The sequence below is a fragment of the Lacerta agilis genome, chromosome 13 (assembly GCF_009819535.1).
Source record: "Lacerta agilis isolate rLacAgi1 chromosome 13, rLacAgi1.pri, whole genome shotgun sequence".
NCBI classification, from domain to species: Eukaryota; Metazoa; Chordata; class Lepidosauria; order Squamata; family Lacertidae; genus Lacerta; species Lacerta agilis.
Window position 1 is genome coordinate 33,569,085 of NC_046324.1, and position 20,776 is coordinate 33,589,860.

Consider the following 20,776-nt stretch of genomic DNA (forward strand, 5'->3'; position numbering starts at 1 on the left):
GGTCACGCGCGGAGTTCTCCCGCGTCACATGCAAAGGGCCGGCCTATCAGAGAGAGCGCTGGTCTACAGGGCATTCACTTTCCATCCATCTCTCCTCTCGCCTCCTATCGGTCTTTGTATTGCTGCTGCTGTTGAGGAAAGGAGGAGGAGGAGGAGGGAGGGGGCGACGACGACGACGGAGTGCGTGCTGCGCGCGCGCCAGCCAGTGTCCCGGTAGGCTCTGCGGCAGAGGGGAGAGGGAGAGAGAGAGAGAGAGAGAAGGAAGAGGAATAGCAGTAGGGATAGTCGTCGCTGCCAATTCTGGCTGCTGAGGGGCGGAAGGAGGGGGAGCCTGAGGAGGGGTGTGGCGGCGTCGGCTGTGGCAGCGGCGTCGGAGGAGGTGGTAGCGGCGGCAGCAGCAGCAACAGCGACGGTGCCGGCCGGGTCAGGAAAATGGCTGCGGCTACGGCTGCTGTTCCTGTGAACCTGCGGCTCGGAGACCTGGTGTGGTGAGTTGCGGGGTGGCACTGGGGCGGTTGGTGGGCGCCTCCCCTCTAGAAAGGGGTGAAACGGGAAAAGCTGAATCTTCTGGCCTGGACCTTGTAAACCCGCAGGCGGCCATCGCCGCCGTTTGTGGGCAGAGCCCTGCGAAGGAGGGACATCTCTCTCCCCCCCCCCCCTTTCCTCGCGCTTCAGGCACAAACACGGATTCGCCTTGTGGGAGGAGGCACGGGCGAGTCAGCCCTGCGAGGACTTGGGGCGGGATGTGGGGCTAGACGGGCCTCCCGACCACCTTCCTAGAGGGGAAATTTGCCACCTTTAAGGGGGGGGGGAGGAAGTCGCTTCGTAGGGGGGCTGCTGGAGGTGGCGGTGGGCGACTCGACTCGAAGGGCGGCGCGGCCTGGGGCATGTTGCGCGTGAGAGGAGTTCACTTTTAAGAGACTGAAAAAGGTAAGCTGTTGTAATTTGGTGGTGGTGGTTTGCGACTTATAGGGAGCGGAGAAGAAAGACGAAGACGAGTAACATTATCCGGGTGGTCGGGAGATGGGGAGGAGTTAAATCTGCAACACCACCCCATGGCTTCCATTAAATGTAGCCATATTGGGGCCACTACAGTTTCCTAAACACGCAACCTGAGCATAGCTGTCAACTTTTCCCTTTTCTTGCGAGGAATCCTATTCGGAATAAGGGAATTTCCCTTAGAAAAAGGGAAAAGTTGACAGCTATGAACTTGAGTAGTTAAAAGGGTTGGGCCTCCTCTTGTTTTCTGTGTTTCTACTGAAAGAAACTGAGGTAAAGAGGCAAACTTGGTTGTGGGGGTGGGGAGTGAGTGTAATATTCTCAGTAAGCTGGCAAACTTGTGAGGAAGGGATATTCCGCATCAATAGTGGGGCGAATTGGGTTGGTCTTTTGGTAATTGAAATGGAGCCAAGAATAAATTCCTGCCAGCACTCAGTGTGAGCCAGGAAGTCTTAGGATCAAATTTATTGAAGCCTTAAGCAAACTACTTTTTTCCTTTAGTTTTAGTTTTTAGACAGCATTGAGATAATGGCACTGACATATTCCAGAATGGAGCAAAGATTGTAAGGATTGTAGGATAATGAATTAATTAAAAGTACTTTGAAAATTCAAATCAAAGTTACTGTTAAATAAATGGAGCTCTATGTGGCTCGATGAGTGATCTTTTAATTGGACCGACTAAATTCAGTGAGAGTTCTGGAAGCTATTGTTTACTGTTGTACTGCTATCTGACATGTTGAAATCATTGTAAATTGCAATGAGTACTTAAAGCAGAGTTGTCATGCACAAAGTTATTAATAACGAGAGTTATTTTAAATAACATGCTTAATGCACAAATGTCTTACTGTTTTATTTTATTTTTTACAGCAACCCTGTGATTCAGGTTGCTGCTGTTCTTCTTTGCAGGATCTGAAGTGGAGAGGTTGTGACTTGGCCAACACCACTGAGTTAGTCCTGAGCTAAGATTTAAACTCAGGTTTTATATTGTAATCCTTTTAATATTTACTCTGAAGTAAGTTCCAGTAAGTGTAGGGGAGCATACTTCCATGTAAGTGTGCACTGGGTAGTGTCCTCACAAGCTTTTTCTCATTTTTGTTCTCATTTCGTCTTGTGGGATAGATCACCAATGCAGACACTTTACGAATCGAGTTACTTGAAAAACCAAGGAACCTGCCCCCAGTACAACAGCTAACCAGGTTTAAATCATAATGAAGTGTAGTAGTTATTCTGCAAAAAATGCTTTCTAGATTTGGATCCTTTCTAGAATGTTATAACAACAGAATGTGTGGCTATTGTTAAAGCATAGTTTAGAAGTGGGCAAATAAGTTGAGCTGCATTGGAATTTGTTCAATGAGTAATTCAAAACCTTTTCTCCCTGCTCCTTTGTGACTTCCCACAATCATATTATGCACTAAGAGCCACAAAGGAGCTGTTCCATAAAATTATTTGATACATTTTGGCTGTCGCTTCATTATATGCCCAAAATATTTTTTCAAAAACCAGAACTTCAAATTATGTTCTTAATTAACAAGCGCAACGTGATTGTTGAAAATCCCACAGTGAGGATACTCTGGAAATAACATTGCTCGTCTGAAAAAATGTTTACTAGCCTTCTGGGGACTGGCGAAAAAGAGATGGAGGGTCTCACTCTTGCAGCAAACTGTTGTGTTTCTGTGCTGGGGGTGGGCACTTTCCTCATCTGATGGTTTCTCTGCCAGCCCATTCATTCACTAGCATAGAATTTTATGCACTCAGTTTTATGCATTAGTCCCTTTATGGCTTCTAGGCCGGTGCTTAAATGCAGGGTTGGTGTCATTGCTTGGCTGTGTTAGGGTTGAAGAACCAAATGGGGTAATCATCTGGAATTGCCAGTGTAATGGCCACCTTTTGTAAGAGAAGGAGCCAGTAATTATATGTGGCTGTGCTGGAGTTGGTGCACAAATACAGAACTGGAAGCAAGACTTATGAATTTTTTTATCTGGGCCTGTGAAGCCTGGTTTTTTTCCAGGGTAGTAGGTGAAGGCCATTGAATGCCAAGCAAGTAGTGAGTCTGCTTCTGGTAGTTAAACACCTGTCTTCATTGAGCAGTGGTGTCTGAGCAATATGACTTACTTCAAGAGCCACTGAGCAATTTATTTTTGTGTCCTCAAGGTGGGTCATATACCACTAGAACTACAGTACACAGATTTTGCTCCCAAGAGAACATGTCAAACGGTAAAATTTTGGGAGCAGCTATTGAGAATCTGGAAAACTTTGGCATTTATTCCTCTTTGCGTATAAGTGTGGCTTATTGGCAGGTACCTCTGTCATGCGAAGAAAACATATTCCTATTGTTTTTTGCTGTAATAATGACTTCTATTAAGCATTTTCTCATTTAGTGTTTCTGCTAATTATTCTTCTAAAAGGTGGTCTTAAACGTATTTGTTTTAACTTTGAAACAAATAGCTATATACTCAACTTGCAAGTTTGTATTAGTTTATATTCCAAATAAAACTAATTATACAATCCTGGCAATAACCACCTCAGATTTCTCATCTGACTTGCTAACAGAGTAGCTAGAATGTGATTTATTCAGATGATGCATTTCCAGTCTGTGTTGGCTGTTGTACTCAACTTGTGAAGTCATTAAATATCAGTTCAAGTTGGAATTCACATGTAGCTTTGTGGATAGACTTTGATTATTTAGTCATGTGCTAATATAGTATGTTAGATGATCACCAAATAGTGAGAGTTACTGTATGCTATAAAGAGGGATGGCAGCAGAATGAGTGAATGCCAGCCTAACATTGTTGCCCCATCTTTCTCAACTTAATCTCATACTTCTCTCTCTCCATCCCTTGAGGAAGTAGGGTTAGAGAAGGGGCTCTCAAGTTTTGCATTGTCAGCTAATGTGTTTTTTTGGGGGGTGGGGAACAATCAACTTGGTTGTTGCTTGTTCTGTATGCCAATGTTGATTCTTGGTCTTTTGCTTCCAGTATGGCAGCTTTCGGCCCTTCCTTAATTGCTATGCTTTCTTATTGGCAGGCATGTTGTTTCCTAGCCCTGTAAATAGGTCCAAGATTAACACGGGGACTTGTCTAATGGCTGTTAATATCACTAAAGTAGGGGGAAAGGTATGTTCCCTACATGTGACCCATGACAAACTTTCAAAAACTGGTGCTTGCTTGAACTTTTGGATCTACAAAGTGTAGTGCTCACTTTGTAGAACAACTTTGTTCTTCTCTAACTTCTATGAGCCAGCATGGCTAGTAGCCATAGATTATGGAAATTGTAGTCTAGTAACCCCTAGAGCAGTGTTTTTCAACCTTTTTTGGGCAAAGGCACACTTGTTTCATGAAAAAAATCACGAGGCACACCACCATTAGAAAATGTTTAAAAAATTAACTCTGTGCCTATATTAACTATATATAAAGTAATTCTCTTGAATAGGAATCAAATAAACACAAAGAAAGTATTTTATAATTCTTGGACTTAAGAGCAGGGGTCCCCAAACTAAGACCCGGGGGCCGGATGTGGCCCAATCACCTTCTAAATGCTGCCCGCGGATGGTCCAGGAATCAGCGTGTTTTTACAGAATTGGAACCTGTCCTTTTATTTAAAATGCATCTCTGGGTTATTTGTGGGGCATAGGAATTTGTTCATATTTTTTTCAAAATATAGTCCAGCCCCAAGTAAGGTCTGAGGGACTCTAGTCTTGTACCTGAGTGACTTTTTGTGACAAAGACATGAGTGGAGAAGCTCCTGAGACATCCTGACATGATATAATTAACTGCCATGCCACACTTGAGAGCCCAGCCAATGTGGTGTTTCCCTTTTTTGTGATGATCTTGTGTACAATTCACGGCAGTGGTTGTCCACATACCTGTGCACGGCAGTGGTTGTCCACACCGTGCTGTCCCCCTGGGACCCTCACCATGGGCAGTGCCCTGGGACGCTTGACTTGCCCCCCCCCCCAGCGGTGCACAGCATGTGTGCTGCTTAGGGTGCTGGAGCAGCTAGCTCCTCCTCTGGCAATTAGGCTTCCTTGGGTTTTTTTTTTTATTCCTCCCTCCCTGCTTTTATTTTGGGGGAGAACATAATAAAGAGCAGGATCACTTCTGGTGAAGTCTGTAAAACTTAAGAGTCTGAGCATCTCACAATAATTTATTTGGTTATAAAAACAAAAGCATGTGCTTCAAAAATATCCACTTCAGCCCCTGGTCTCCTTTAAATAATGATCTTTAAAATGACAACAGTATGATGCAACATTGAACAAATTGGGCAGGTGTGTCCAAGCATCTCAGAACCACAGTTTTCAGTTAGGAAAATTAGTGATGTTTGTTTATAAGATTGTTAAGGCTCCAAAACTATAACGAATGACCAATGCATAAGGTTTGCACTGATGGACACAGAAAGCCCCAAGCCCCACCTCCAGCAGTGGGGCAGATCCATTGCTGCATCCAAAGTTATACTTTTGCTGGCCAGGACAAAAGGTGAGAGAATGGTTGTTGATTTGCCTGTTGCACTAGTTCAGGGCGGGTCAGAAACGCAAACCAGCCGGCGAGAAGCGCCCCTCATTCCGCCCTCCAGCGAAGCCCCAGGCCAAGCCCTTCCCGAAGGGAAGCTCCGCTAAGGCAGCCTCAGAAAGCGAGCCTGCTCCTTCCTCCTGCAGACTCGGGGACGACAGGGCTCCCTTCAGAAAACCGCTGCCACCGCTCCAGCCTCCCTCTTGCCGCCTTCAAACCTCTTCCCTCGCTTGACCACCAGAGCTGCCTCGTGCCCGCTACTTACCCGCCATGTCCCCTCAGGGCGTCGGCCGAGCAGCGCAGCCGAGCGAGGAGGTTGCGGGGGAGGCGGCGGCGGCGGCAGCGAGACCAACTCGTCCTCCTCGCGCCGCCAAAACCTCACGCACGCGCATGCCACCAAGCGCCATCACCACACACGCCTTCGCGCCTTTATAGCACGTTGCCGGCCCCGCCCCTCACCCCGCGTTGGCCCATTTCCCAGTCACTTTAACGGGATCGCACTCCTATTGGGAAAGAAGCTGCAACCGGACTTCTTCTCCCTCCACTTAGGAGCAGCCCAAGTTCCCAAATCCGATTGGCCTCGGAACCCCACTCGCGACAAGGCGCGTGCGGAGCGCAGGACCCCTTCAGGGCCACGCCGACGGCCCAGGAGGCGGGGAACTCCGGCAGGCCGGAGGGCGCAGACGATTGGCTGGCGGGAGGGCGAAGGAAGGAGGGAGGCACTTTTGAGGCAGCCGGCGTCTCTTTTCGGCTCTGTGTACAAACGCGAGGGCTGACCCTGATTAGCTGAAGGAAGGCAACAACAACGGCCGGGACGTTTTTCCCACGGCACACCAGGCAACATCTCGCGGCACACTAGTGTGCCGCGGAACAGTGGTTGAAAAACACTGCCCTAGAGGGCCACACAGTTCCTCCACTCTTGGTTTATGGACAGCAAAGCCAGTAAAAGGAGTGGTGTTAGAAGTATCAGTGAAGTAAGCAGCAGCAGGGATGATAGGCATTGTAGTCCAACAGCTTCTGGAGGGCAACAGATTGGAAAAGCCTGTCCTAAGGGAAATTTGTTGTCTGTCTTCCAGACCAGAAGAAAGGTAATTGTTTTCATTTCCCTTTGTGCTTTCTGATATAACTTTTCTACCTACACTAGCAGGAGAAGATGAATTTTCCGTGTCATGAAGTCAGGGTTCCACAAATGCACTTGCCAGATTGCTGTTGGCAACTGTGAATCTAATTGAAGCACACCCACAAACTCAAATCTCAGCACATATCTCTTCCCCTGCGTTTTTTTGTACACACATAAATAATAAAACATGACATGACTAACAAAAAAAATGGATCACTTGGGAAGTAAAATACTAAACATTATTTTACAGTACATAATAATCAGTGATTTCAATAAACCAGTAAAATGAATTCTTCAATAAATCAACTTAGAAAACGCAGAGTAATATGGGAAAGCTAATGAATAGTGCCTGCTTATGCCATATGCCACATGCCAACCGTTCTAGTTGCTGTTAATAAATGTGTTATTAATTCCTTACTTGCTAATTTGTCCATATCTGGAATATATAAATTAAGTAAGGCTAATGTTGGTGTTACTGGAATTGTCTGAGCTGTAATCTGAGATAACCTTTTTAAAACTTTCTTCCAAAATTGTACCTTTTGTGGACATTCCCACCACATATGTTGGTATGTACCGGTACCTATAATTTGGCATCCTCTGCAACAGAAGAGAGAGCTATTGGGCTGTGTATAAGATAGGCCCCTCAGTGTTAAATAACACCCATGCAGTTTTTAGTGATTATTCCCTAGGATTTGCTGACATATTTATATGGTGCTTTGGTTCATAAAAAATTCTATTTATTCTCTTCAATGTTTATATCCCAATTTAATTCCCACCAGCTTTTTATATTTTGTTGGGGCAAAATTGCTTCTCAATAAGTTTTGTGTAAAAGGGAAATTAATCCCTTTGTCCTCTTCCCCTGTATTTTGGTTGCAGGGGGGTTTGTTTTGTGCCAAGCAGGAAATACACACCTGCCCTTCCCTCAAATCTTCCTGCACTTGTGCAGAGGATTTGAGGGAAGGGAGCAGCCGCTCACTTTGTGTTGGTGTTTTCATAGGCTTGGAAGCATCAGAACTCTTTGTGTTACAGTTTGAAGGTACTGAAAAGCAGGGAGAAACTGACACATTTTCTCTACAGAGCTGCTTTTTGTTGGAAGTCATGGGAAAAAAGGTCATTGGTCATCTGCAAATAACAGCTGGCTTATACCACCAGCTAAAACTTGTAGATTACTGTATGAGACCTGTATAAAAAAGACTCCATGTTTTTATGTACCTATATACACCTCTCATATCTAACCCTGCATCTGCCTTCTTTCTTGAGGTTTTTGTAAATTAAGCTTGAATGTTGCTGACTGCCGGTTGGCTATTTTGTTGCATGTTTTATTGTTACCTATTTAATCATGTATTCATGGGTGTCATCGGGGTTGGACCAGTTTTTAATAATGAATGAAACCATAGCAAGATTTGGATTGCAAGACTTCTATTTACATATTGTATAATATTGAATTGTCTAGGAGGTGTCAGTTTCACTTCTCAGCAATGATGCAGGGCTGAAATACTTTCATTTCTAAAAATTCATTGCTTTGTAAAATTCATTAATTGATGTCAGTGTAACATTAGACAAACATGTTTTCTGCATGGCAGTTTCAAAGTTGTAATTAAATGGTTTTCATGTGATTATTCTTAGAAAATGGAAGAGTATATTTTGTTTTGTAAATGGGTAAAATACAAATACAAACCAAGCATGAATTCATCAGATTGGCTGTGCAGTTAAAATCAAAGCCAAACCTAAAATTCATATCAACTTGGGGCTGCAAGTGTATTTCTATTTACTTAAAGTCAAATATTCAAAATCAAATTATGCTCTGTTTAAGGCATCATTATTTTTCTAACTAAAAATTATCTGGAAAACCCACATTGCTGCTTCTCAAATAGTAATAAAGTATGATATTTGGCTAATCCAGTGAATTTAGCCTATCTCAGTTGTCAATTTCCAGTTCTAAGCAGCCTTAAAGTGCACAGCTTGACCTATAGCTGTTGGTGGAATTTGAAAAATATGAGGGGCCTGATCATCTAGGCCAGTGTTTCTCAAACTTGGGTCGCCAGCTAGCTGGCAGGACTAGTGGTCAGGGATGATGGGACTTCTAGTCCCAACAACAGTTAGGACCCAGGTTTGAGAAACACTGGTCTAGGCTAAGAATTATGGCATTTCCCCCATTGTTTAGGACTTGCTGCTTAATTTGATTCTGCCACCTAATGACTGGCAATCCTTTCCCCCTGCCCAACCATGCCTATTAGTCTTTCTCCTGTGTTGACTAGCCATTTTCACCTTGACCTACCATGGGGTTTGTAACTTGACTTATGATGGCCAAGTGTGCAAACTGTCACCAAAGCTCTTCAAACTGTTGTTTAGAAATATGATCGTGTAAGAGAGCTTAAGCTTTGGGTTGGCAGTGGATCCTCAGGTGTTTCATATTGCAAGAAAACTAAATGATTTATTTTATTATTTAGTATTTTACACAGTATGGACAGGATCCAGAGTTGCTGTGAGTCGAGTCAAGGCACTGGATGCTCCTGCTGTAGGAAGAGGGAAAGCGATTTCTGCCATTTACTTCTTCCCTGTCCTGGGTCCCCTGAAAAGCTGCTCCAAAAGAAACATTGACAACTGTATCAGAGGAACTGCAGGAGGGGGAAGAGGAATCAGCCAATATATTTCTGCTTTCCCTTCGCTTTGGGGGGAGCCTCCATAGGCACTCATCCTCTTCTGCAAACACAAGGCACAATCTAGTCCCAAGTCTATATCTTTTCTCTTGCAGTCTAAGCCCAACATACACTATTGCTTTTTCTTTCTTTTTTTGTAAACAAGCCTGTGGAGTCATGGTAACAGACTATTTTGATTGAGTTTAGCAATATGGCTTGCCTGTGCCAGTTTAATCTAAACTCAGATAAACAGGCCTTAATCTTGTGTGTTAAACTATATAAATTTAAAACCAGCTTTATGATAAATTGTTTTACATGGATTTTGTAGACAGCAAGAAAAGGCAACATAAATATAAGCAATAGCCTCGATATTGTGAATAACATTCATTGGAAACATCTTTTGTGTATATTATCTAGTAGACTACAAAATAAGGACCATTATTGCAGTGTTTTGTGGTTACCTCAGGGGATTACTTACCGGTAATCTCTGCATTATTATTTTTCTACACAACCCTCCATTCCTGCTTGGGTTAAAAATTCTTCCCAAAATCATCTTCCAACATTGTGTATGCAATCAAATGCCAACAGTGCCCTTCAGCTCTCTATATTGGACAAACAGGCCAAACCTACGCCAAAGGATAAATGGACATAAATCTGATATCAGGAATCACAAGACAGAGAAACCAGTAGGAGAACACTTCAATCTCCCAGGACATTCTATAAAAGATCTCAAAGTAGCTGTCTTAATACAAAGGAATTTCAAAAATAGACTGGAAAGAGAAGTGGCTGAATTGCAACTAATCACCAAACTTAAAACCATGGAGAAACCTGGTCTGAACAAAGACATTAGATTCTTATCTCATTATACATGACAAAGCTATCTTTAGCCATCTCACCCCTTGCCTTTCCCTGTAAGACCCTGTAAAAATTGCAGTTGTTAACAGTCAACAGGTTTTCCACCTATCAGCTGATCACCCATTCCCACCACCCTTCTGAGTAATACCACTCCCCACTCCCTCACTATATTTAAGGGGCTGGTGACTTCCGTTTCAGTGTATCTGAAGAAGTGTGCATGCACACAAAAGCTCATACCAAGAACAAACTCAGTTGGTCTCTAAGGTGCTACTGGAAGGAATTTTTTATTTTATTTTGTTTTGACTATGGCAGACCAACACGGCTACCTACCTGTTCCCAAAATTTGGTTTGTGTAAGAGTTTGAGGCAAAACCCTAAATATTCTTTGCCCAATTTGGGCCCTAGAAGGTTTGGGAAAACATCCACAACATATTGACATGATTTGTGGAGCCATCATGGAAAAAGAAGCTGAATAGACATTGCAAAGTATGTATAACATGTTTTTCAGATTGTACTCAAGTAAAAAAAATAGCACCTGGACCTCTGAGACTTGGTCTTTCAATTGTACATTATACACCAACATTTTCTCTGCTTGGACTATTATTAGAAATGGTATAACAAACAGACAGTGAACTATTGGCATATAATAGGTAGGGCAAAACATATCCTGCGCCCCTTTATTTCTGACAAGTTCCAGCATTTGAGGTACCTTACTGCTGTGTGCACTCCATTTCCCTTCCATGTAAAGTAGTTGCATGAACAATTAAGAATAAGTTACTTAAAAGTGACTGCAGCACATTCTTTTATGAGAAAATCATTGGGTTTCCATATTTAGCAGCATTAAAGAGAACCTCGATACATGAAGCTAATGAGAATGCACATTCTTTCACGAGCCTGAAACAAACTTAGATTTTAGGGCTATTCTCTTAAGTGCGTCCTAGTAAAAATGGTCAGAAAATGTTGCAGATAACCTTTTCCCCCAAGGGGGGGAGCAGACATGTATATTGCCTAAAATAAAATGCAGGGGTTTGGGGTGGTAGTCAACAAAGTTTTAGTCAGAGTAGATCCCTTTAAATTAATGAATGTCATTAAGTTGGGCCCATTATTTTCAGTGAGTCTTCTCTGAGTAAAATTGAGTTGAACACTACCCTTTAAAAACCTGTTTTCTAAGTACTTTTCCCAGTTGACCTCCAGGCAGGGGTCACCAGTGTATTGCACTTAAGATGTCATTGAATTCCCAATTCCATCAGCCCCAACCACCACAGCCAAAGGTCAGAAATGTTGGGAATTGGTGTCCATTGTCCAATAACATCCAGAAGGCACAACATTGGCTTCTTATATGATGTTGTTCAGTCGTGTCTGACTCTTCGTGACCCCATGGACCAGAGCACACCAGGCACGCCTATCTTTCACTGCCTCCCGCAGTTTGGCCAAACTCAGGCTAGTCGCTTCGAGAACACTGTCCAACCATCTCCTCCTCTGTCGTCCACTTCTCCTTGTGCCCTCCATCTTTCCCAACATCAGGGTCTTTTCTAGGGAGTCTTCTCTTCTCATGAGGTGGCCAAAGTATTCTTACATGTTATTCTTATATATTAACTCATATTTTATTGTTTGTAGAATCTTAACTTTAAGCCATTTCTATTCTGTGACAATGGAAGATGTATAAAACCATTCACCCTACCTAAGCTAAGGGTCTAGTGATGCTGTGAGCATGTGTAACATGTTTCCCCCCTTCATTTTCTGTGGGGAAGTGATTTAATGGTTTTAGTGATGAAAGAAAATTGATGGGGCATAACATGAACACCTGTATCTAACGAGTACAACATGGTGTGTGTGGAGAATTTTGTAAGCTGTAAACTTGAAACTCACATGCCTGTCTTTTGTCATGAATACATGTCTAGATGAGACCATGTGCTTTGGGGAGCTCAGTTTTCATATACGTATAATCATGTCATGTAGATAGGTGTTAATGTTATTCCATATATGGCAGCTCTCTTTGTGAGGAAACGGTCAAATGTGAGCAGTTCTTGGATCTGGGGTTTCAGATATTGTGGGTCCCAAGAGATACTATTTTAATTTGAAAAGTAGTGCATTTAAGGAATTGCTAGCTTTGATCTGGGATTTGATGGATAAAACAGTTATGAGATTCAACCTGGTGTGGTCCAGAGGCAATCTGTACTCACTGCAAGCTAAACATGCATGCAACTAATTTATGCAGGAGAAATGAAAAGGGGGTAGTTGAAATTTAGGAAAATCAAGAATGTTTCTGGTTGCTTTATTTTTCTGGTTGCTTTATTTGTCCTACTGACATCTGCCCTTGGGAAGCTTGTCACAAGGATTGTAAATAGCCACTGACCTGAATGCCTGTGGCAAAAAGGAATTCCCTTCAGGTGAAGAAGCTGGGAAATTTGATGATTAAAAATAGACTGATTTTGCAGGCAGTTCAGCAAATGAGTCTGAATAGGTTTGTAAGTCAACTTGTTATGCATGGGAACATACACTCAAGAAGATACTAGCGATATTTTGCCTCAGTTCCAGGGAAGTGGACATTCTTTAGCACCCATGGAAGAATATTGCCTGGAGTCATACTCCCCTCCCCCTTAAATTGCTCTCGGTTTTCTTTTCTAGTAGTACTGTATAGGTGAAGAATGTTGAAGAGTTGCTGCTGTTTTTCATAGACATTGGCTGACTTCTGGTTTTTCTATAGGGGGAAGCTGGGCCGATATCCTCCTTGGCCAGGAAAGGTGAGTTCTAGTGTGCACTTCACTTACTTTTTGGTGTTCTATTTATTGGGGTAACATATTTTTATTAATGTCAAATGCAATGTGATCTATATTTCCCGCAATTATCAGTTGACCCACAGCATCTTACATTAAACCAAAGTGAGTGTAGATCAGTTTAGGTGGGTTTTGAAATCAATTGTATCCCTGGATGTAGCTACTTAACCCTTTTTTCTGTCTTTCTGAAAAACTGCTTTCCCTTTCTTTATAAATAAGCCCTGACACCACCCTCAAATAAAATGTGCAATTCATTCTTATGAATGAAATAAGTCCCATTTGAGTTCAGTGGGACTTTCACTCAAATGACAATGAATAACAGTCGAAGGAAAATTTTGAAGGCTAAAGATTTATTTGTAAATGTATTTTTTTTGGCAAAAGCTCCAGATTTAGGCCTAAATAATATCGACCAGAAATTCCATGATTATGTGCTAAGAGATGCCATGCTGGTGGAATCACACATAGTTGGCCTGGCCTGCAATTGCCGAGGGCAGGCTCTTGGGGGCCCTGTAGAGGTTAATCAGTTCAGTCAGGCCAGTGAAAAGGAGTTGCCTCAATGGCATGCTGTGCCCATGTCATTTGTACCTTACAAAGCTACTCAGTCTTGTTCTCTTGTGCTGTTAATTCATTGCTTGGGTTTGATTCTCTTTCAGAAATGCTGTCAGCCTGTTTTTCATTCTCTGGCCTCTCACAGTTCTGCTGTGTATAAAAGAATGGAACATCTTACCAAAATATTAGTAGGAGAAGCTGAATGTGGGAGTTTCAATATCAATTCAGTATCTGTGCGCTAGAATTAAAGGCACAGTTACTGCAATTACTTTATTTCATGATTTGATATATCACCGATTAGTACAGTGTTTGATTGCTTCCATTCACTTGGATAAATGATTGACGAGTGTGACAAATGTCTGGATTTATCTCCTGAAAAGCTGGTGCTTTTGTAGCATTTACCTTGCAATCAGTTTGTTACTCTAGGGATAATTAGTTTGTCCCGATGCTGTGTTGTGTATGGTGTCCTTAACTATGCAAAACCTGTTGCAGAATTACCATCTAAACTTAGCCAATATCAACGTAACTGGCATGATTGCGAGGCATCATGCTGTCAGCAGCATAATACAGTGCACAGATAGCCTCATTTGCTCGTTGATTGACATGAGTGGTGCAAGTTGTTAGGGTACGTCCTAGTGACCCAGAGTCCTAAAACCTGTTACACAAGTAGTTTGACATATTGATTTCCAGAAAAATCTCAGAATGAGGTATTTTTACATATACCTGTAAAAACATGATACATGCATTTTTGTAATAGAGCAATGTTTCAAGACAGCTTAGCCCAAAGTTTTAAGAGTAGCACTGCACTCAGGAACATGGGCCTTCTTTTTCTGGCGTGAATATACCTTTAGCTACAAGGTATTTCCCCTCCCCCCCCAAAAAAAATCTTGTTTCACAACAGTCTTTACCGAAACACGCAGTGATTTTGGAGCGGGGGGGGGATGTTTGAAAAGTTCCATTTTTATTACCTCTAATTGTGGCTTCTTGTGTTTCTCTCTCAGATTGTTAACCCGCCTAAGGACCTGAAGAAGCCTCGTGGGAAGAAGTGCTTCTTTGTGAAGTTTTTTGGGACTGAAGATCAGTATGTACCCACTTCTTTTCTGCCAGGGGGATCTATTTTTAAACTTTAGAGCCTTTGTAGAAAAGCTGGCACAGTGCAATTTCATGACCAGCAAAAATAGTCTTAATTTATTAGCTAGCAACAGAAACCTCTAGAGCCTATGTGCTGGTCAAGGCTGAAGAAGCTGATGTACCAGCTTACCTAGACATCATAAATGTTTAACACACATACACTTTCCCTGCATTAGGAAGAATTTGACAGCATGTAATTGGCATTGGGATTTATATTTATATCAAGGCTGGGGAACCTGTGGCCCTCCAGATGTTGGACTTCAGCTCCCATCAGCCCAGCTAGCATGGCCAGTAGTCAGGGATGATGGGCATTCTAGTCAAGTAATACTTGGAGGGCTGCAGGTTTAATGTACGGGTTGTTAATTTGAAAGTCAGACTTACGTATTGAATATTGTTGCAGTTGATATCAGTGAAGTCCAGTGAAATAGGAAGAAACTGGTTGGCGTAAAAAAACTGAAAAGCAGTCTAGTTCTTTCTCTCCCTGCCCCCCGTCAAAGGCAGGCATTTTTGACCATCTTCTTCATTTGCAAAATTCAGTCTTCTGGTTTCCATAAACAAGTGGAGCAGGAAGTAAAGAGGGACCTCTGTGGCATGTACAGAGAACCAAGGGAAGGGATCAGGCATTTGCCTCATGATGGATTTTGCAAACACTTTGGTCTGCACAGCCCATTGGGAACTGCGTGAACAATCCCAGGAGCACCTTCTATATTGTATCATAATCATCCATCCCTCTGTTTCTGCTTCAAGTCTTCCCGTGCTTGAGGAGCTGGAGCCCAAACTGCATCAACCACGTACAAGAGAGAGGTATTAGCAGATTCAAGATACAATAGAGGTTTGCGGGTGCTCAGTAATCTTCAGTGGAAAAAAACAGCAAAGGGATTTGGGAAATCCCCCAAACATCCCCATAAGTATTCAGTGATAAAAAATGTTGAAGGAGGAAAAATAAAAACCTGATAACCCTGTGGAAGGAGAAATGTAATGGGGAGTGAACAAAAAGAACTCCATCTTGCTACATTTTGTTGCAGGTTGCACTTATACAAAGTATTTCTACTGAGATATATGGACCAATGATCTGATGCTGTAAGCACCCACAAATGATAATTTCATTTAAAAACTGGGCCATTGTGTCTATATTCAACACATTATGCTTTAGTCAATAGCATAAACCCCTTATTTAGACTTGCTTTTTCTGAAGCTTAAATATTTGGACTGACAGTGCAACCTGAGAGTGTGCTTATTTTCTAGCCAGGTATATGTCTTCTAATACAGTGGTGCCTCGCTAGACGAAAATAATTCGTTCTGCGAGTGTCTTCGTCTAGCGATTTTTTCGTCTAGTGAAGCACCAAGGCAGAAAGCGGTTTTTTCGTCTAGCGAGGCATTCGTTTAGTGGGGCACCACTGTAATTGGGGCATACCTGTCAGTGCTTCAAGGCTGTTGATATTCCTCACCCTTAGGCACCCTTTTTTTGTAAATTCTTTAAACTGCTTTTAACCTTGCATTTTTATATTTTTGTAACCTGCTGTGGGAGCTTATGGTGAAGAGCAAGTAAGATATAAGACAACATCATGAGATGGGAACAAAAATGGAGAAGGGAGAAACTGCAATATACTTTTATTTGCAGTGGAAACTTTTGAAAAGTGGGTCAAATGGTCTGGAATGCTGTTTAGTTCCAGCATAGATTAATGAACAGATTGCAAATGAAAACGTTGATGTACCAAACCAACAGCAGTAAGGCATGTAGTTTATAATATAATTCGGTGGAGGAGGTTGGCTAAAGAGCAAGCTCTGAGGAATGTATTAATCATGTCCTGTTGAATGATTTCTGTCTGCTGAGCAGTGGATATTATCATTCAAGTACAGGCTACAACTTATGTATAAGGGAAAGGCAAGATATAAGCAGGGCTCTGTGTGCTGCAATTTGAGGGGAGCATAGAACGTTGTATTGCAAAAAAAAAAAAAGTTTCCTGAAGCAAGTGAAGTAAGTTTCTAGCCCTTATTGTGTTTATAGAAACAGGAGAGTTGATGCAAAGTAAATATACCGGTATACTTTAAACTGTCCTGTCATTTTTGGCTGAAGGACAGTATATAAAATTATTAAATTAGAAATAAGAATTTATATGATGCAGAATTTATTCTTATCACATAACTGGGATTTTTTTAAAAGAGGTTTTTTTTTATTTAAAAAAATGCATTCAGTGAAGTGGGCCCTTTGTGACCTGTGTCTAATCCTTGGATGAGCCTTTGAGTCACAGTCATTCACTTTAAGTGGGAATTTAGTTACCATCTGACGAAGTGTGATAATGCTCTGTTAATCCTGGTTATCTCCTCCAGTTTCTGTAATGGAAACAAAGCAGTACCTTCAGTAATGAAGCAGCATTCAGGCAAGTGCTCTCCACCTATACCTTTGAGGAAAAACAACATAAACCTGAAGTAGTCAAGGGAAAAAAAGAATGTACCTTTTGACAAACTAATTTACAGCTCATTTGTATAATATTTGCAACAACAACAACAACAAATAATCCCAGCCACTCTAGGCTGCTCCCAACAGAATATTAAAAACACAATAAAACATCAAACATTAAAAACTTGCCTAAACAAAAACTATATGATGTTTTTCACTACTCAAGGTACTTTACATGCATTATCTTATTGTGATCTTTAACAGACACCCTGTAAGGTAGATCAGTATTATCCCCAAAGTGCAAATAGTGGGGGGAGACTGAGATCATTAGGCTGAATTCATGGTAGAGGTAAGGTTTGAACCAGGGTCGCCCTGACGTAGTTTAGCCTCTTAGCTACTACGCCACACCAGTTCTCTGTGTGTGATTAGGAACCTCATATGACACACAACTTTCTATTCATTTTTTTTAAGTTTCTAGCAGAAATATTATTGAAAGTATGTGTCTGTGAATCTTGAGAAATCATAACTTTTGAAGGTTTGCTGAATAAGACATTCAGAGTTAGATATAGGGCTTTAGTGCTACGCTTGCCTTAGTATTCTTCTCCATAGTTCCCTTTTTCAGAATAAGCAGATAGGTGCTATTCATACAGCTTTCCTTGATGCACAATTGAGTTACCTCCCTCTACTGAGGGAGAAACAAACTAACTGGGACTCAAGCGACAGCAATTTCACCAGCCCTATAGCACTCTGCCCCAGCAAAGGGAGAATCAAGCTGAATCGGTGAGGTGCCGATATACCTTGTTCCTTCCTCTGCTTCTTTAAACTGCTTGGCTGAGGAGTGAGCTGCTGCCCTCACCTCAGCCAACCAGTTTTATGGAGCCACCGGCTTGCACAAAGCAGCGGCAAGATGGTGGCTCCATTAAAGTGCTCCCGCCCCTCGCCAGCTGAGAGCCCTGACCCTGCTTGCACACCAGTAAAAGCGGGATCAGGGCTGCTCAGCTGGGGAGCGCGAAGCCTGCCCTTCCCAACTGAGAGCCCCGCCCGGTTGCCTTCTCCGGGAAGGTGTGCTGCGCCTTTCCTCCCAGAAAGATGGAGCCCGCCCACCCTGGTGGAAGGCAGCCAGGCAGTGTAGAAGCTCTTGGTTGCTGTCGGGCACAGCATTGCAAGGCACGGATAGGGTGGCTTCGCCTGGGAGGGTGGGCTGCATCATTCCTCGGGTGAATGAACCCTCACTGGAGAAAAGAGTCACGGGCGAAGGCATTCAAACACACGGACCCTGACAGGTTCTGTGCACTTGTCTTCTGCCACTTGGTCCGTCTTCGGGTATTGGGGGTCAAGCGAGCAAGGTAGCTCAACCTCCCCCCATGCCAGCAAAGGAAGAAGGAGCTTGGCCATGGAGCCCCAAGGTCCTTGCTGCTCCAGCACCATCAGCAGGGGACTCGGGGCTGGCTCTGCTGGCTGAGCAGCAGATGGGGGTGAAAGCGCCTCAGCTCTCACAAAGAATGCGGCAGTTTTACGCAGCGTATCACTGGCTGGGGCCAATGCAGCTTTTTTCAGCATTGTGGTATATCGCCAAACTTTGGTGTTTGGCTGGTGATATGCCACAATGTTGAAAACCCAACATCGCCAAGCCCTAGTTACCTCATCACATAATTTTAATTTTATTTACCATATTGGCCCGAATATGAGATGCATCCGCAAATAAGCCGGCCCTTTAAAATTCAAGACTTATTTGTGGGTGTGGCCCGCCTCCCAGCTCTACCTCCCCAAGCCGGTGCCAGGGGAGGCTTGGGAACAGCAGGTAGGTGGTGTGGCGCTGCCCCATGCTCCTGGGCTGCTTCCTGGTATAAGCTCCCGGTATAAGCATGGGAATACCCAACATTGAACATGACTATAACCAACTTTAATAAGTGAATTGGCATTTTGGGGTTTTAAATAAAAATAAAAGGAAACCTAGTAGCTCTGGTTTTGGTGACTTATGGCTGTTGTTTGTAGAAGGAATAGTGCCAGAATGGTAATATACATGGTGATGGCCTAGTTCATAATATCCTCCCCAATCTTGGAACAAAAGGGCACAACTGTGATGCCAAAACAAGGAAAGGAATTAATCTGTACACATTCTCAGTGCCCAGCCTCCTCACTAAGGCTGCTTTGTGCCTAACTGCCTCCCTAGAAGTAAGCTCAATTTAATTCATTTCGACTTATTTCTGAGTCTGTCTGGCTAGCATTGCGCTGTATAGTATTATTAATAATAATACGTTTTTTTCTGCAAGGTTAAATATTTGTATGTGTGGATATATGTTAAGTCAGGATAACCCGCTTTAAAACACTAAAGACTGAAATCAATAGTAGCATAATTCTACTAGGACCAATTCAAGTAATAGAAGAAGTGAATTAAAACTTTTTTGAGTTTATAACTCTTACCAGGCTGGGTGAGGAGGGATTGTGAGGAAGACAGATGTAATAGTTACTTGGCATAATGGAGAGCCCAGTTTATGGTAATAGTTGAAGATTGAATGGAGGATAGATTGCACAGGTTGCTCACTAGGGCAAGAAAGGCTGAGCATATAACAACAATTCTGCCCTGACAGCGCTGGTTATGAGTTGGTTTCCAGGCATAATTCAAAGTGCTGGTTTTGACCTATATAGTCTTAGGTGCCTCCCCCCATGAACTGACCCAGACCCCGCAATCATCATCTGAGGCCCTTCTTTGTGGGCCCCCTCCACAGGCGTTCTGGAAGATGGCAGCATGAGAAAGGGTCTTTTCATTGGGCTAGCTCCCTGCTAGTGGAATGCTTGCTTAGGGCAGGTTTGCTTGGCACCATTGTTGCATATCCTTAAGCGCTATGCAAAAACATACCTTTTTAATCATGCCTTTGGATTTTAACTATCAGTGGCCTTTTTGTGTTGGTGAGATGTTTTAATGTAGAGGATTATTTTCCAATTCTGGTTTTAATGTATCTATGTGTTTGGTATTTTGCTTAAAATGTTCTAACTCACTTTGCGTTGCTGTGGCAAAAAAAAAAAAGGATTAATAAACTTCATAAATAATAATAAAACAAAAACCCTTTTTTTTACTTAGACATTTGGTTCTAATAAAGGAATTAACTCTACTGTTGCTTTTGGATTCCTTTTTTCTAATGGACCAAAATTGCTTCCCACATTGTTTTGTCTACTATAACTGTATACTATTCCTTGGTGCTTAAAAGTCAGTTGGAATGTGATTTTCTTGAGTTGGTGTTAAAGCATTTTATTGAAGTGACTCCTTTAAGCAGTGGTTTTTGCAACTCCACTGGAATTCTGTAGATAGAATATTGATTTATCTTATAAAATGATATGCATGGATTCCTATTCTTTGTTTCTGTGACAGAAGTTGTAAAGTTAATATATTTTATATAGCAACATACCTACTGAGAAGGGGAAATTTCATTTAAAACGTCATTAGGAACAAAGTCTAGGACGAAATATCAGAAATGCTATGGAAATGCATATAAAAGAAAACAGAAGAGGTGAATAAGTTCCCCTTTGTTCTGTAATAGTTGAATTCAGCTAAATACAGATGTTCTTCCTAATTCAGCTAGGTGCTGTTAAGGAATTCTGCACAGGTATCCTAGTTGGACGACTAACTGAAGAACAAAAACCCAAAAAAAAGCACCATCCCACTCAGTTGTTTGGGAGATGAAAGTCTGGCAGTGTGAGGGGCATCACGAGTTTGAATCAGGAAAACCAAAGCAAAACCTTAATGGCTTAATTTACCCAATTCATTATAAGCAAAATAGCTCTTAGTCAGAAGTGACTTCT

At 42.4% G+C, this 20,776-nt stretch overlaps 1 protein-coding gene across 8 annotated transcripts in view; it reads left to right on the forward strand.

Annotated features, from left to right (window-relative positions):
* The first annotated feature begins 376 nt into the window (after positions 1 to 376).
* The window catches only part of GLYR1 (glyoxylate reductase 1 homolog), a 41,846-nt gene continuing 21,446 nt past the window's right edge, over positions 377 to 20,776 (forward strand). For 4 of the 8 annotated variants that reach the window (XM_033166940.1, XM_033166941.1, XM_033166943.1 and 1 more), the window contains exons 1-3: positions 377 to 488; positions 12,825 to 12,861; positions 14,445 to 14,524. In XM_033166940.1, coding sequence (XP_033022831.1) covers positions 433 to 488; positions 12,825 to 12,861; positions 14,445 to 14,524 — 173 coding nt within the window. In that variant the 5' untranslated portion in view covers positions 377 to 432. Of the gene's footprint in view, positions 489 to 827; positions 931 to 12,273; positions 12,278 to 12,824; positions 12,862 to 14,444; positions 14,525 to 15,321; positions 15,379 to 20,776 lie in introns of those variants that run through there. The other 4 variants (XM_033166939.1, XM_033166946.1, XM_033166944.1 and 1 more) reach the window with 4 other exon arrangements.